General features: G+C 40.8%; 1 protein-coding gene across 1 annotated transcript in view; it reads left to right on the forward strand.

The window, feature by feature from the left end:
• Positions 1-18,017, forward strand: part of LOC308307179 (contactin-associated protein-like 2) — a gene marked incomplete at its 5' end in the record, with an annotated part of 419,567 nt that overhangs the window by 200,229 nt on the left and 201,321 nt on the right. The window contains 4 exons of the mRNA XM_080752350.1: positions 240-387; positions 10,739-10,791; positions 11,605-11,755; positions 12,671-12,855. Coding sequence (XP_080608476.1) covers positions 240-387; positions 10,739-10,791; positions 11,605-11,755; positions 12,671-12,855 — 537 coding nt within the window. The remainder of the gene's footprint in view (positions 1-239; positions 388-10,738; positions 10,792-11,604; positions 11,756-12,670; positions 12,856-18,017) is intronic.

Below are 18,017 nucleotides of genomic sequence, written 5' to 3' on the forward strand. Positions count from 1 at the left end.
CCAAAAAATGTGGAAAATCCCTATAGTGTAGAGTAGACCTGTGTATCACCCGCTTACGTCCTGCACCCACTGACTACTCTGTGTGGTTTAAAAGCGTCTGCTAAATGCCTAAACTGTAAACTGTAAACTGTGTGTGTGTGTGTGTGTGTGTGTGTGTGTGTGTGTGTGTGTGTGTGTGTGTGTGTGTGTGTGTGTGTGTGTGTGTGTGCATGTGTGTGTGCATGTGTCTCCCCCCACAGGCCTTCTCAGGGAACTCCAACTCAGAGAGCTCTGTTCATCATGAGCTCCAGCCTCACATGGTGTCTCGCTTCCTGAGGCTGATTCCTCTGGACTGGAGTGAGGAGGGACGCATCGGCCTGAGAATAGAGCTCTATGGATGTGAATACTGTGAGTGTGCACGCACGCACGCACGCACGCACGCACACACACAGTCACACTCATGCAGTGTTGGGGAAGTTAAAGTTACATGTAACTGAGTTACGTAACTAAGTTACATGTTGCTGTAACTTGCTGGTAACTGAGTTACATTCATATTTCTGTAACTCGTCAAGTAACTAAGATACTTTTTGGGTCATTTTTGGCTCAAGTTACAAGTTACAAGAAGTTACAAGCAAAGTTATAATTTCACATTTAAGTTTTGTTAAGATTGACTATCAAATGTCCAGATCATGATTTTCTTTTTAATGATTTTTTATTTATTTATTACTTTATTTTAGGAACACAGATTTTTACTAAAGAAAATGTCAACCTTTTTTAAATAAAACATAAAACTCAGTTGAGAGGCATATTTCTGCCTTTTTTTGTAGGCTAATTATATTCTGTTTCATGTACACCAAATGTACATTCTCAATTTAACGCTGAAAAAAAGTAACTTGAAGTAACTTAGTTACTTTTTCTATGTAACTTGAAACTTTTTAAGTTATAACTAAAGTATAACTTTAACTTGATCAAGTTACTGCCATGGTGAGTTACTTGTAACTGCACAAGTTACGCCTTCAAAGTAACTTCCCCAACACTGCACTCATGCACACACGCGCACGCACAATCAATATGTTGATAAGATAATATAATATATCATATGTCATATCGTCGGGCATTCAAGTTTCAAATGTGCATGTTTTTTCGTAAGGTAAAGCCCTGCATGCTTCATCACACAAGACCTTCACACAAAACTAGTGAAAACAGCAGATCTACAAGCACATAAGTGCTTGTACTGTAGATTGGCTGTTTCACTATTTTAAATCGTTTTTAGTAATAACAATAAAAGGAAGGTTTTGGACATACAAGGTTTCCACCCGACAACGACGACATGCTCTTAACCCATTTAGGCCTAGAATTATTGAATGCTTTAACTATGGTGCCGCGCTGTGAGCTTGTAGATCTGCTATTTTTGAAAAATCGTGAAAACGTGTGCAATATATATTTTTCAAAGCAAACTTTTGTAACTCAAATCTCTGCTTCTTCTGGGGGGTCCCTGGAACAACATATTTTGAGATGGGGGTCCATGGCCAAATAGATGTAATTTTGGGGGTCCTTGACGTGAAAATGTCCGACAACCACTGATTTAGAGGAAGGGTTTAGACGTTGTCTCAAAGATATTCAAAGACTTGCACACGTTTTCACGATTTTTCAAAAATAGCAGATCTGCAAGTTGGCTGTGAGCTTGTATATCTGCTATTTTTCAATAGTTAATGCATAAAATAATGGTTAAAGTGGTTCAAATCTAACACGACTTGGGCACGTTACCAGGGCTGTCAGGGTTAAAACGGTGGATGGATTGGATGGGCGAGAAAGTAATGATATCACAGTGGGTGTTCCGTCATTATAAGATAATTCAACGTTATGAATTGCATGAAGATGGAAACTGTGTGCGCACATGTGCTCCGTCTGTCTGTCTGTCTGTGTTCGATACAGTAAATTAACACTTGTAGCCTCTCTGCTCTCGTCCTATTAAACACTGATTTTGATAGCAATTTTCTATTAAGACTCTGCATAAATTACTGGTGTTTGTGACGCACGTGCAATCATGCATCTTTCATTCCAGGAACATGATTACACTGTCGTATAGGAGTATTAATAGAACAGTATAGAGCAGGGGTCTTCAACAGGGAGTCCGGGACCCCTAGGGGGTCCTCAGAGTTACTACAGGGGGTCCTCCAAATCTTTGTGTGATAGAAACTTTTTTCATTTTTTTTATATTAACCACTTGAACCCTAGCATCCATATTCCGAAAACTTTAGCCAAAAATTGCAGATCTACAAGCTTGTAGATCGACTACTTTTGGCAAAGATGTTTGGTGTATTAAGTATTGACGGTGTGGTTAAATATCTGAAAACAAACAATAATTGATATGAATCCAAGATACACTGATGATTGTGCTGTCAAATAATGAAACTATATGGAATCTATGAACAGGTTGTGGGGGTCCCTGCTTCATCTCTCTCTCAACTAAGGGGTCCTCGGCCTGAAAACGTTGAAGACCCCTGGACTAGAGTATAGACTTCACTATTTCAACTGCAACAACACACCCTTAAGATATCCATCCATCCGTCCGTCCATCCATCCATCCGTCCGTCCGTCCGTCCGTCCGTCCGTCCGTCCATCCATCCATCCATCCATCCATCCATCCATCCATCCATCCATCCATCCAATCCATCCATCCATCCATTCACTCACTACATGCAAACTCAAATTTCCCTCGATCGATCCATCCATTGCTCGCCCTCCAACTATCAAACTCCTCGGTTCTGGGTTATGATAATGTATTGCAATATCCCAATTTGAATTATTTTCTTCTTTTTTATATTATTTATTTAAAGTGTTAGTTCACCTATTTTTGGTAGAAGAATAAAAGTCTGCACACCGATTTATGCTCCCAAAGTTAAAGCTTTACTTGTGGTAACGTTTCGAGCCTACCGGCTCTTCATCAGACCTTCACAATAGCAGACATGCATTTATAGTCAGTGTGTCAACCCACACCTGTGGGCCATAGACCAATCAGTCCCCAATCAGTGTCACATGTTCCATGTCACCAATACATATTACATGTCTGTATTTGTACCTTATACATAGTATACATTATATACATATATACACATAATCAATTCTGTTCCCAAGAATTACACATATACAAATACAACAGGACTCAGGCCCTTAGGCCATCATAATGCTACCTAAAAAGAGGCGCCTCTTGTCTATTGTAGAGATAGTAAATATGGGACAAAAATACCTTGATATATCAAAATATATACATAGGAGAGACTGTTGTAAGAGGAGAGAAACAGGGCAGTGCCTTAATTGAAACAGAAAAAGAAAAGGAAAAAGAAGGAAAAAACACCAAATGTATATCAACATCTGATACAGACAACATACACAGAACCCATTTTTCTGTCAGTACCCAGACCCATGGTAGCAGAGATACCCTATAGGAAGGGTCTAATATCGTAGTCCTCATTAAGGCCCTTAGGGGCCAGAGTCTGCAATGTGTGTATCCAAAAAAGTTCCCTTTTCAACAGCATATTATTAATGTTACCCCCTCTGCGTGGAAGTTGTACTGATTCGATACCTGTGTATCTAAGCATAGAGACATTGTGTCCTGCGTTAGAGAAATGAACAGCCACAGGGCTAGTGATGACATTGTTTCTGATTGTACTACGGTGTTCTGCGATGCGGGTTTTCAATGGTCGTGAGGTCTTCCCAATATACGCCAGCCCGCATGGACACTTCAACATATATTAGTCCCCCCAGGAATCCGCGATTCCGCGATCGCGGAAATTTTCGCGGAAATCGAAGCCCTCCGCGGATATCAGAGCCTCCCGTGGATATCATAGCAGTCCGCAGAATAGGACAAGACGAGGCGCAGAATATTAAATTTTACATGTAGTTTTCATCCCGGCCGCTAGATGTCGCGGTGATATAGACGGACAAGACTCACAGCCTAGCCGGTCCTCGTGCCGGATACGGAAACGGAAATGGCTTTGTTTGCCGTGGCATGCATTCATGTGCTGTGTCTCGTGTGTGTGGTGACGACACCAGAGCGGATGGTGCTGATTTTTAATGGAATAGGAACTAGGCACATCGTCTGACTGTTTATATTGGCTCACAAGCCTCACATGGTGAGAAAGACGCACTCACGCACATGGAGTAATGGAGCGATTTCTCCGACCTCCGGCTACGAGGCCGGGTCCAAGCCCTCAGAGTAAGCAGGGGAATATATTATGCTGAAAGAGCTAAATCATACACAGAATTACAGGAGGAGAATAAAGTTCTTGATTACCGCCACTTGGCTGCTTTCATCAGAAGAAAAAACAAGCAACGCCCGCAGACACCGTCTTAAAAAGACAAAAAGCCATCACAACCACAATCGCCAGCAAAACCGTGGCTGCAGAGGAACGAGAGAAGGTATGCTATCGTTTTAGTAATGTATTCTTGACTTGTGCTCCAGTGGTTTTCAACCGGTGGTCCTTGAGAGTTGGTAACCAAATGAACGCTATATTTAACTCTGAGAGGGTAAAATGAAACCCATAAGCGTCCATTTGGTTTAATTACGGGTCCATTTGTTTTAATTTTACGCTCTCAAGAGTTACATTGTTGTTAAACATCTGCATTCATTAATTTACAATAGCCTAAGTCTACACAATTAGAGAATGTATAAGAGTTGTTATTTTTTATCAACGTGTTGCCTGTTTATCTCTTCTATCTATGGCACCAACATCAAATCAATACAGCATAGAATTTTGAACAAAATGTTATCCAAACAATAACAAAATATTCTATGTTTTGGGTCTGAGTGAGAGGCTAAATGTCATTAAATAACGAATAAATATTGGACCTTGATATGAAAAAAGTATGAATTAGTCAAGGTAGATAAATAAATCATTTTAGTTTAGCTCCATTGTATAATCATTTAATTGTACTATTTGAAAAAAGTATCTATCAAAATATGTACAATCAATGTATTGTGTTTTGTATTCTGTTTTGGTAGGCTTGTACATCAACAAACACACCACTGTCCAGGTCTGACACTCCCTCGATGAGAAGTTTCTTGCAAAACAGAGTAGTGAATGGGGGAGGGAGCCATCCCTGGCCATACACAACTGCAAGAGAGGTAAGAGAGGTTCCCTTTCTTGATGTACCTTGCTCTTTACTGTACTCTGTTCTTCTTTTTATTTTATTTTTTTCATACTTCTCTGTAACTTTGTAAATAACCTTACACTGCTGCAACTGATTTTCCCCCTTGGGATAATAAAGGTCTCTCTCTCTCTCTCTCTCTCTCTCTCTCTCTCTCTCTCTCTCTCTCTCTCTCTCTCTCTCTCTCTGATTCAGAAGGACGCTGTGTGCTCAACATAATGGTGTCTCCGCTCATCAAGGATGAATCTGGTGAAATTCGCAGCTACCTGGTTGACACTGTTTTCTTAGACAAATGCAATCATTCAACAGTGGCAAATGCTGCAGTCAATGCTCTAAATGACTTTGGAGTGAAACAAGAGGATGTGATTTCTGTCTGCCCTCAAATCCCTGTTTCCCAATTCCATCCACATATAAATAAATCTGCCCAAGAGGGACAAAGAGAATATTGATGTTGATTATTAACCACAATGTTTCACAGTGTTTTGGTATTGCAATTCATTTCATAAGTTCATTTCTACTTCATTATTACATAAAAAATTATGTTTGCTTCATAACTGGTAATTTTACGTAGTTTTTTAATGCCCGCGGAATATAAACTTTCAAGCCACGGAATCAAGAATTGCTCTCCGCAGAATCAGGATTGTTCACCGCGGAATCAGAACTTTTTCTCCGCGGATTCCTTGGGGGACTAATATATATCACATTGGCTGTGGAGCATGTAATTATGCCTTTGATTTTTTAATTTCTTCCCTGTATGGGGATGATTAAACGAGTTAGATTTGCGTGTAAAGTTACACTGTTGACATCGGCCACAGGGGTAATTTCCAGGTGGGATGTCACTCAGAAAATGAGGGTGCTGGGGGGGCAAATCAGCCCTCACCAGCATGTTACGCAGATTGGGGGCCCTCTTATGTACCACCCGGGGGGGTTGGGGTAAACATTTTTTTAGCACGGGATCTGTGTCGATAATGTGCCAATGTTTTTTTTATGGCTTTTTCTATATCGTTGGATACAGGTGAATAGTCAAGAGCACAGAACACTCTGGGTTCGGTCTGCTTGGGCCGCTTACTGGTGAGACACTCAGCCTGTGTGGTGCCCGAGAACCGTGATGTTGCATTCTTTATCCAGGCTTCTTTGTAACCTCTCTTCCGGAAACGTTCCTCCAAATCCTTGGCCTGGATATTGTAGTCTTCGTTGGAACTGCAGATCCGTCTGATGCGGTTGAACTGGGAGATGGGGAGATTCCTTTTGAGAGGGAGAGGATGATATGAGTCACCATGTAAAAGAGAGTTCCTGTCTGTGGGTTTTCTGTATAAATCAGTTTTGAGGCCATTATTTTCCTTGATTATTAGAATGTCCAAAAAATTCATTTCCTTGACACTTGCATCCATAGTAAATTGTAGATGTCTGTTTTGAGCGTTCATAAATTCATGGAGTTTCTCTCCTCTTACAACAGTCTCTCCTATGTATATATTTTGATATATCAAGGTATTTTTGTCCCATATTTACTATCTCTACAATAGACAAGAGGCGCCTCTTTTTAGGTAGCATTATGATGGCCTAAGGGCCTGAGTCCTGTTGTATTTGTATATGTGTAATTCTTGGGAACAGAATTGATTATGTGTATATATGTATATAATGTATACTATGTATAAGGTACAAATACAGACATGTAATATGTATTGGTGACATGGAACATGTGACACTGATTGGGGACTGATTGGTCTATGGCCAGGTGTGGGTTGACACACTGACTATAAATGCATGTCTACACAGCTATTGTGAAGGTCTGATGAAGAGCCGGTAGGCTCGAAGCGTTACCACAAGTAAAGCTTTAACTTTGGGAGCATAAATCGGTGTGCAGACTTTTATTCATCTACCTGTATGCACTGTTTTAGTCTAGCACCCAGCCAACTGTGGCTTTAGATGTGCGTGCCTTTTGGCTGCTTTGCGGTCACCCTGCTTAGTTCACCTATTTTTGACATAAAGCTGTGTGAAATACTTGCCATTAAAATAGTGCTTACAAATGTATTAATTCATTACCAGAGTCCCATGGTCAGAGTTCTGATCAGTTTTAGATGAATATAAAGTAGTTCCGGTGATTTGGCAGGGGCTCATGGCCCAATCATTAAAAATAGATGAATCCACAAAACTAGCGTCATTTGTATTGTTGACCTATTTCTACCAAATAGGCCAACTTTCGTTCAACTTTGACCCCTCTGTCACATGGTACTATTTTTTGTGTCCAGTATCACCATGCCGCTGCAACGTATTTCCCCAAAACAAGGTGCTTTGCAGTCAGCTGATCAGAACGAAACCTCGCTCTATATGGTAGAAATAGGCCAACAATACAAATTACGCTAGTTTTGTGGATTAATCTATTTTCAATGATTGGGCCACGCCAAATGGCCCCCACCCCATTGGAACTACTTAATATTCATTAGAAACTGACCAGAACTCTGACCACAGGACTCTGGTAATCAATTAATACATTTTTAACCACTGTTTTAATTATTAGTATTTCACACAGCTTTATGTCAAAAATAGGCGAACTAACACTTTAAGACATGCACATTACAAAACACCATGTAAAAAGGATACATAAAAACCTCACATCAGATAATATATACAAGCAGATGGGAAATATACAAAAAATAATAATAATAATAATAATATTCCACGTGGGTTTAATCCAACAACCACAATAGATCTGCCCAGGCTTCATTACCTCTAACCCTAACCCGATTATTAATTAATCTACATGGAACGGCATAAAATCAAGCTGTGTGTGTATATCCATGTGTGTCTGTGTGCATGTTCTTTCCTATTTGTGTGTATGTGTGTGTGCTTGTGTGTGCACATGTTCACTTTAGCATTTTGAGTCTACAGAATGTGTATCTCTAGGCATCAAAGAGTGTGTGTGTATCTTTAGGCGTATGTGTGCATGGAAGTGTGTGTGTGTGTGTGTGTGTGTGTGTGTGTGTTAAGCGTGTACATGTTTGTGAGGAGTTAATGATGCAGGATCCCCTGTGCTTCTCATTTACATATTTAACCCATGGATCAACACTAAATAAACAAGTTCAAAGCTGATGAATAAAACAGAGAATGATGAGACCGAGGCCAGAATCTCTAAAGAACAAAAATGAGTATGGGACCGAACATCACTCAATGGGGACTGCCCATTAGTCCTACATCTCATTAGTCCTAATTTGTTCAGGGTTAGGTTTTAGGGTTAGGTTTAGGCATAGTTTTATGGGTTTTAGGGTTACCGTAGGTTTAGGTTTAGGCATATAGTATTTTCACTAGGTTAACATTCACCAGATTCTGACTAATGGGATGTAGGAAGTAAGAACAATGAAATGTCGGACCAATGCCATGGCACCCACTCAATAATATTTGACCCTTACTGTGTTGGTTAGGGAATACTTTAATTGTACGTGTAATATCCTATATTCAAATTGGTTCATGGGAGGGCGGGCGGGCGAACCACGGCCACATCACTGTAACTCCGACATAACCATAAACAAACCCGATATACGCCCTTATATATATGGATTTTTTTTCGATGAATTGAGTACAGAGGACCCCAATGGAACTAAACCATAGTGCATTCTTGGGTCTAATCCTCTTAGCAGGCATATTCATTCTTGAAGTATTCAATCAATCAATCAAAAACCTTAGGGCTGATATCGCAATAGTGCCATGGTTCCTTTGATCAAGTGCTTTATTCCAATTTCCACTACAGTATAAATTGAATTCCCTGCTCTGCGTCGCTGTCCCAGTTGGAAAACCAGCAAGTAAATATGACACCAACACATGCACACTCTCTCTTATCGTTCTGCTTCTGATGGAGAACAGTTGGAGTCAGGCACATGCACACATAGACATCAAAGGGGGTTTGAGCCCCTGTCCCTTTTATACGTCCGTAAAAAGTGCCTTTTCCAGGCCATAAATGCAGTTTTTACTATGGTGAAAGAAATGTAAATGCCCCTCTTTCCATGCCATACCTGAAGGCAGCATTCAAGAGAATTGCCTTGTCCAAACTCTCCTGAACTTGAATGCAGCATCTTATCTTAAAAGTTGGTTCGGAACTATTCGCAAGAACGAACCAAGGTTCCAAGAAAGTTGCCATCCCATAGGCAGGAGAAAGAACCTGAACTGGTTCTTTGCTGGTGGAAAAGGCCCCAAAGTGCTCCCAATAAATGGCAAATGGTGCATTTATATAGCGCATTTATCCAAGGCGCTTTACATAGATTGTGCATTACATTCGCCCATTCACGCACACATTCATACACCGGTGGCGGTGGAAACCATGCAAGGCACCAACCTACTCACCGGGAGCAATTAGGGGTTCAGAGTCTTGCTCAAGGACTCTTAGACATTAACTCAGGGGGAGCCCGGATTCGAACTGGGAACCCTTCGTGCTCTAACAACGGTTTCTCTACCCCTGAGCTATGCGCCCCTGGGTTAGGGGCAGCCTTGCATGGTTCCATCCAGTGGTGCAAAAAGTACTCAAATGATTTACTTAAGTAAAAGTATACTGCAATGTAGAAATACTCTGTTACAAGTAGAAGTACAGAATTCAAAATGTACTTGAGTAAAAGTACTAAAGTATTGTCATCAAAATGTACTTAGAGTACCAAAAGTAAAACTACAGAATGTTTGAAAATATTTTCAAAATATAAAATAGGGCTACAAGTGATTAATGTATGTTTTAGAATATTATAATTTATATCTGTAAAGTAGCTAGTAACTCAAGTTTTCAAATAAATGTAATGGAGTAAAAGTACAACATTTGGATCCGAGGTGTAGTGGAGTAGAAGTAAAAGTACTGGAAATTGGAAACGTTCAAGTAAAGTACAAATAACTCAAAATTGTACTTAAAGGGGAAGACCACCCATTTTCACCCATATTGAACTATATATCATTAATATAACTTAGAGGAGTTGTGTGGAAATAGAAAAAAAGTTCACCCCCCTTCTGTGTTGCCTAGAACTGGAAGATTGATTTGGGGGTTTGTATTGTAAAGTACAATGGTGTGATGTCATCAAGTTGTACAGAAGGGGGGGGGAGACTTTTTTTCTATTTCCACACAACTCCCCTAAGGTATATTAATGACATGGTTCAATATTGAAAATGGGTGGTCTTCCCCTTTAAGTAAATGTACATAGTTACTTTACACCACTGGTTCCATCTGCTGTTGGTGGTTGAATGGGGAAAGTAGCTCTATAAATGCACCACTTATTTATTTATTTATTTATCGTATTGATATCGCTCTCTCGCACGCACGCACGCACATATGCACACACGCACCTCCTCTAGCCGCTGGAATAGTTCACAGGACGATACTAACATTGAAGAGTCAATATAACACTGAAGTGTCATTCATACAGTCATTGCTTTTCACTATAATAACAGCAATGTTCTTAATTCCTTTTATTTCCTTATTGATTACCCCTCTCCACAGCTTCTCAACCTCTTTAGCATTTTTCCACATCTGCAATATCCAATATCTCTCTCTCTCTCTCTCTCCCTCTCTCTCTCCCTCTCCCTCTCCCTCTCTCTCTCTCTCTCTCTCTCTCTCTCTCTCTCTCTCTCTCTCTCTCAGGGTCTGACGTAATCAACTTTGACGGACAGGGAGTAATCTCATATCGTTTCAAGGTACAACTGTCACAATTCTTTCACAATAAACATCTCATTATGTCATTATTGTGAGATAAATCATATCTCATTCTGAATCTAACCGGCATCAATTTGGCCATTCCTTCAAGTTATTGCTATTATTTGTGAAGATGTGTCATGCTAGCTAATCACCAACACCTAGCTACACAGAGACAAGTGCAAATAACTAGCAAAATAAGACACTGGACGTTAAATTACACATATGTGTAGTCCAAGTTGAATGTCTGTTTTAAATATGACATAAAACACTGAAACATGTGCACAAAATGATGCGTTATTAAACTGTGTTAGTGTCCTCTCAAAACAATGGCATGACCAGAGGCCACAGTGGCCTTTATGCCCCAGCTGACTGTATCACTTTCTCCTCTGTCTCTTTCTGGTCAATATGTAGATCGTAGACACCGGTGTCTCTTTATTGTCATGTAGACACCAGTGTCTTTTGTTGAGATTCTGAAATCTCAACTCCCCCGAGTCCCCATCTTTAAACCAATTCAGTGACTTCATGGTGCATGGCTGAGCATGGATCAGATTATAAATACCATAATGTATCTATTTCACTGCACATTAGATTATCATCCCTAACCCTTACATTCACCAAATTCTTTCAATGGACTAAAATATTGTAAAATGACGAAATTCCAGGCCTGGTTGTATGTAAAGTCCTGAACATTTGCCCTGAACGGGATATCTACAATAATATCCCAAACAGTCCAGAAAGTCCAGGCAGAACATCACTCAACATTGTTGGAGAGTGTTGAGGTCATTCATTAACACGTGAAAACCTTTGTTCAGGTGAAGAAGATGAAGATCATCAAGGACGTGATCTCACTGAAGTTCAAGACTTCAGAGAGCGAGGGTGTGATCCTTCATGGTGAAGGTCAGCAGGGAGACTACATCACCCTGGAGCTCCACAGGGCCAGACTACTGCTGCAGATCAACCTGGGTGAGACACACACGCATGCACGCACACACCTTCTTCTCCTCCTCCTCCTCCTTAGCTCCTTTCGGAACCTCCCCCTTCGCTATACAGCTCCGAGATGAGGTTCCTGCTCATAACGAGCCCATAAGAGCTTTTCCTTGGATAGTTCGCCACGTTTTTGACCATTCTTACCTTCACCAAACAATGTATCCAAAAAGTAAAGGTCCTATACCCATCTCTCACATGTCTACTTGTTTAACGGCAGGAGTAATCCAATCGATGTGTTGAAACAATACTTGTAAATCGATCATTTTGTCAACCAGTTCCATGTGTTCCCCAGTGAAATGTTGCGTAAGCGGTAATGTGTGCACACGTGACTCGCCATTAATCTGTGCTGCTGCCACCAAGCGGTCGGGGAGAGAAATGGCCACAGGCTGACAAAAACATGGAACTGGTTGACAAAATATTGTTTTAAAAGTATTATTTCAACACATTGCTTGTATTCCCCCTGCCGTTAAAAAAGTAGACATGTGAGAGATGGGTAATAGGACCTTTACTTTTTGGATACGATATTTGGTGAAGGTAAGAATGGTCAAAAACTTGGCAAGCTATCCCCGGAAAAGCTCATAATGGGCTTGTAATGAGCAGGAACCTCATCTCAGAGCTGTATAGCGGAGGGAGATGTTCCGAAAGGAGCTTCCTCCTCCTCCTCCTCCTCATTGGTGGTGTTGTGCTGGTCATCCTCTTCTCATTGGTGGTGTTGTGCTGGTCATCCTCTTCTCATTGGTGGTGTTGTGCTGGTCATCCTCTTCTCATTGGTGGTGTTGTGCTGGTCATCCTCTTCTCATTGGTGGTGTTGTGCTGGTCATCCTCTTCTCATTGGTGGTGTTGTGCTGGTCATCCTCTTCTCATTGGTGGTGTTGTGCTGGTCATCAACAGGCAGCAACCAGTATGGCTCCATCCTGGGTCACACCTCTGTGACCACAGGCAGCCTGTTGGACGACCACCACTGGCACTCAGTGGTGATCGAACGCTACCGACGCAACGTCAACTTCACCCTGGACAGACACACACAGCACTTCAGGACCAACGGAGAGTTTGACCACCTGGACCTGGACTATGAGGTGAGCACCCTGTAGACAATATGCCTTCCGGTTGGTTCCAAGATTTCTAGCGGAAGTCTGCGTTTAACGGACGTCTTGCGGTGCGGGTCTGTTTATATTCCCCAGCGAAAAAACTAAAATAGATTGTAGCTCTTAACTCGCTCTTAATAGGTGTAACATTGCTTGAATCAATGTTTTTGTTTGTATATTGTTTATTGCGAGCGCAACCGACGGAGCAGGAGACGTAGACCAGAGTATTTCGTGCAGGGAATACGTTTGCTGGAACACCGCACTGTGAAAAAAATACTGCTTCCGGGAAAATTCAGCCCCACCTCCTAGAACGGTTTCTGCCTTATATTGTCACCAGGCTTTTCTCTTCGCAGATGAGTAAGCCTGGCTACGCGAGGCTATGAGGTGAGAGGACACATCCTGGATGTGGACAATGTTAATATAGTTTGACCACCTGTACTATGAGGTGAGAGGACACATCCTGGATGTGGACATACTTTATTTATTACTAGGATACTATAATAACTTTATTTTAATTATTATAGTTTAAAGGTCAAATGAGAGGACACATCCTGGATGTGGACAATGTTATAGTTTGACCAACTGGACCTGATGGACACACAGAGAGAACAGTAGAGAGAGAGAGAGAGAGAGAGAGAGAGAGAGAGAGAGAGAGAGAGAGAGAGAGAGAGAGAGAGAGAGAGAGAGAGAGGGATGGATGGATGGATGGATGGATGGATGGATGGATGGATAGATAGATACCTTTATTATCCCAAGGGGGAAATTCAGTCACCCAGAGTCACACAGCAGTTAAGGTTACAGGATACAGGACAGTAAGAAAAAGAAAAAGGACTATTGTGTACAGCCGAGCACAAAAAAACAAACAAGAAAGAAGAATCAACAATACAGGAGAATCAACAGAACAGTTAAAAAACACAACACAACAATACTTTTCCTATTTTAAAACCTTTTTTTGGGGTCCCACTAGCACCTTCTATCCTCACAAAGTCCCATTTCTGACCGTTGTGTCTTTCTCTGGTTTTGAGCAGGCGAAGGTTAAAAGTATCCCACGGGTTCTCAAAACAGGCTGTCCAGATTTGCTGCCGATTGTGACGTCATCTGCCGATTGTGACGTCATCACAAAAAAAAAAAAAATCAAAAAAAATTTTTTTTCAAAAAAAAAAAAAAAATCAAAAGGATTTTGGGGGGGGGGGGGGGGGGGGGGTGGCGCAGTTCAGGCCAAAGGTGGTACTGCAGCTGAAATGCTCTGAGAGCCATTCAAAAATGAGAGAGGCTCTCTATTCAGGAGTGGTAATTTAGCCTCAAACCTTTTGAAAAACGTTTTTGGGACATAAACAATATGATATAAATACTTTTTAAATGCATGGTGTATCACCTTTAACGTTTCTATAATGGATTGCAATTTTAAGGGACTTTTCTAAGCATATTGCAAACTCAAAGAACTTACAATGGCCCATTCATTCAAACATTAGGACATTAGGAACTACTTATCAACATAGTGCCAAAATAATATACACATGGGTCAGTGACGTGACGCCCCAACAAATTAAAAAAACTTTAAATTGCAGGCATAAAAGTTATTTACTTTTGTTCTACTCACTCTCAACCTTATGGAAATACATTTTGTTTTTAGATATTTTATTGGAATCAGACTTTATTCAGCAGTTTGTTGTACTCACTTTATCAAAGTCCTTTATCATAACTAACCAGTGATCCACTATAGTTTTTTGAAAATTAATTATATCTGTATATTTTTTTCATAATCGACACTCTGTGTGAGGCCCATGTTCATGATCTTACAACACATTTTAAATGTATTCTGTCAAAACTTTCTCTAAAATTACACAAATATTTGTGACTCTTCCTGATAATATTCTCTATGTAATCCATACATTTTTTTTTGGTTTAATCATTGATAAAGGTATGATTTTTCACTATTTGGAATGTCACACCAAATGATTTAGTGTCACACCGTATGATCATATCTTCATGTGTCAAAGCAAACTGTGTTTTAACCTACCTATTAGTGAGTACTGAACTTTACTGATTGATTAAACAATTACCCAGGATAACATGGCCTTAATATTTCTGAACAGGATATTATTGTAGGGCTTTAACATGGGATAAGAAAGAATTGTAGTAGTAGATGGATGATGAGGATGTGCACAGGAATGCTACGCACACCTAAGTCTTCTGCCGGCCCACGGCAGAAGGATCCTAAAGAGACAATAAGGCGCATAGCCACACTTGGAGCCAAGGCAACATTTTATTAACACCAATTAGTGGAAACAGAACTCAGCATTCAGGTAAATTGCTTTTTTCCGAAGTCTCCTGAACTTGAACACAGCATTTTGTGTTGAACAAATGTAATTAGGAATCATGACATTACACCACATCTCCACTAGCTAAAGAGTGCTGGGTTGCGCAACTCCGAAAATAGCTGATCTACAAGCTCTCGCAGCACAACGTGTTGAGAGCTTGTAGATCAGCTATTTTCGCTAGTTTTGTCTCGGGTCCTACCTTAACACTGTCCACTGTCCAGTCCAGTGAGTGAAAGTACAAAAGTATTAGATCAGATTAGATTATACATTTAGACTGTATTGTACATCAGCCAGTCGTATTTGGTGAGGGTAGCAAACCGGCTGCCTTGTTGCGGTTCTGCTATGCCACAGACAACCTCCTGCTCTTCGTAGAAAATGCAGTCTCGCCCCTTTGGCTCCTCTCTCCTTGCTGGGTCATTGTTTAGTTTCTCCCTGTACTTTCTCGTTCTCTCAGCACTTGTCATTTTCCAGCTGACAAAAGAAAATGGAATGTATAGTTTAACACCTTCTAAGCCTGGTCGTACTCCCTCGGACTTCCTACTGGGTCCCATCAGCCACACGTCTATTCCCGGACTTTTGATATAAATGATAATAATAAAAAAAAAAAACATCGGCCATTCTTCTCTTTGTCTTTTTGGAGCTATCTGAAACGGTTAATATGCTCTCACAGTCATTTTCTGGTGCTGGGTGTGATACTCGTAATATCCAGCAGGCCACGCCGTTGACTCACATTCTGGATGGATGGCTGGCCAGGAGTGGCCTCATACTCTCCCCAGTGTTGAAACTCGACAAGAAGGACACACAAGATGGCTACTCTTTGTCTCTGTTCGTGGATCGCGGTTTCAATCACGTTCGGGCGCCGCTTCTCTATCGCTCCTTTCCCTGCTTCGCCGCACGTAAACGAATGGAATTGATCTCCCCTCCGCCTCGCCAAAGTAAGATCGCCGACCTCTGCAGGATGTATATACACGCTGTATCGAGCACTCCATTACGTGTTGTTATCATGTGGGCTTTGTTTTTTTTAAATATGTTTGTAAATAAATGGCTTATTTCTTCGGCGCTACCTCTGTTCAGAGGGTTCTGCCGCGGCTTGCAACGTGTTAAGACAAAGAGAAAATATTGTTTAGATTGAAACAATATGTTAAGGTTTCTGTGAAGGGGTTTCTGCTCTGTCTGATGAATTTGAAGTATCACTGAATGAAGCTAAATTACATTTTATGTAAAAATGTTTAAAACAAATGTTTAAATGTACAAAAGAAACATGGAACTTTGTTATTTATTGTTATATCTGTAGTTAAATACAGTATAAATCATATGGTGTGACAATCAAGTCATATGGCGTGACAAGCAGACATGTCACACCATTATGATTAAGTGTCACACCATATTACGTTTTCTGCATTTAGGTTTACCTTGAGGCTACTATGTACACATTAGCATGCTAACAGCATGCTAGCTATAACAAAGCAACCTAGATCTACATGGAAATATGACCAAAACTTCAAATAACTTAAGCTTTTTTTAATGAAAAGGTGTCACACCAACAGACATCCAAAGTGGTGAGTTTGTCAAAGTTTCAACAAGATGGCATTTCATGAAAATGTTAAAATCATAACTCACCTCAGACACCTGTCTTGCAGTTGTGCTGGGAGTGCTGAATAGCCTTACAGAAGAAGGACCTCTCTAGCCAATAGGTGTCCAAATAATTGCCTGTTTAATTTGTCCAAACTAGTGTCACACCAAATGATTTTGGTTTGGGGGACTTTGAAAAGATATAGGCTCACAAATAGACATTTTTTTAGCCTAAATTCATTTTCAAATGATTTTTAGCAATTCTTTTTCTTAGTTTTATTCAAGTTCCCACTTTGAGAAACAAGGTCAGGACAGTCACACCATATGAGTTTTGCCATGTTTGGTTGAAAATTCTGAAGAAATGAGGAATGAAATGTTTTAATCTTGAGTAAGTTCACATAAAGCTTAATGTCCTGCACAATATTCAGAAGGTTTTTGACAAATATATTTTTTATTTATACATGTTTGACACCGAGGACAGCGAAAACGTTACGTCACGTCACCCACCCACATATATACAGTAGGCCTATACATAAGTGTCTGCACCAAGACAATAATAATAATAATGCTTAGCCTAAAATAAAAATAAAAATAAATATATGCAGAGACAAAAAAAAGTGTCCAAGAGTCTGTGCAAAAAAGAAGTGACCAGTGTCGAGTCACAACAAAGAAAAGAAAAACGCAGATGGATACCCCTCTCCGTAATCCCAAGAAGGATGGGGGAAAGTCATTTGGATGGCACAGGTGGAAGTTTGGAACAATATGTTAGTATTGCGTGCGCGTAGCAATCGTCCGTTCGGAGCCTCGGTACAGCGTCTCCTCTGCCGTCTTGGCCCACGTACACCACAGACCTCCACAGCGTCAGCGCCTCTGAGAGATACACAAGAGTAGAGATGCACAACATGAACGCTGTGTGGAGTTTGCATGTGTGGATTTGCATGTTCTCCCTGGGTCTTCTAGGGTAGGTACCCTCACAAAAAAAAACATGCAGTAATCCTGGTCTCTATAATGCCTCCCCCTGGCCAGCCGGGGCTCCTGGTGGAGGGGAAAGGAACTGGACGGAATAACGTGTTCCCTACACGTGCTACAGGGAAACTCCCCCCTTTCAGGTGAAAAGAAGCAACTTGGACAACTCATGCATAGAAGGAAGCATGAGGTCAGTCCAATGCTCTCCCCAGGTTGGCAGAGGGAGTGTAGCACCGAGGATTACATTAGACAATTGACACCGGGTGAAAAATGGGTTACAACATCGTGGGATAA

The sequence above is a fragment of the Nannobrachium achirus genome, assembly GCF_963921795.1.
Source record: "Nannobrachium achirus genome assembly, chromosome: 21".
In the NCBI taxonomy this organism is placed as follows: Eukaryota; Metazoa; Chordata; class Actinopteri; order Myctophiformes; family Myctophidae; genus Nannobrachium; species Nannobrachium achirus.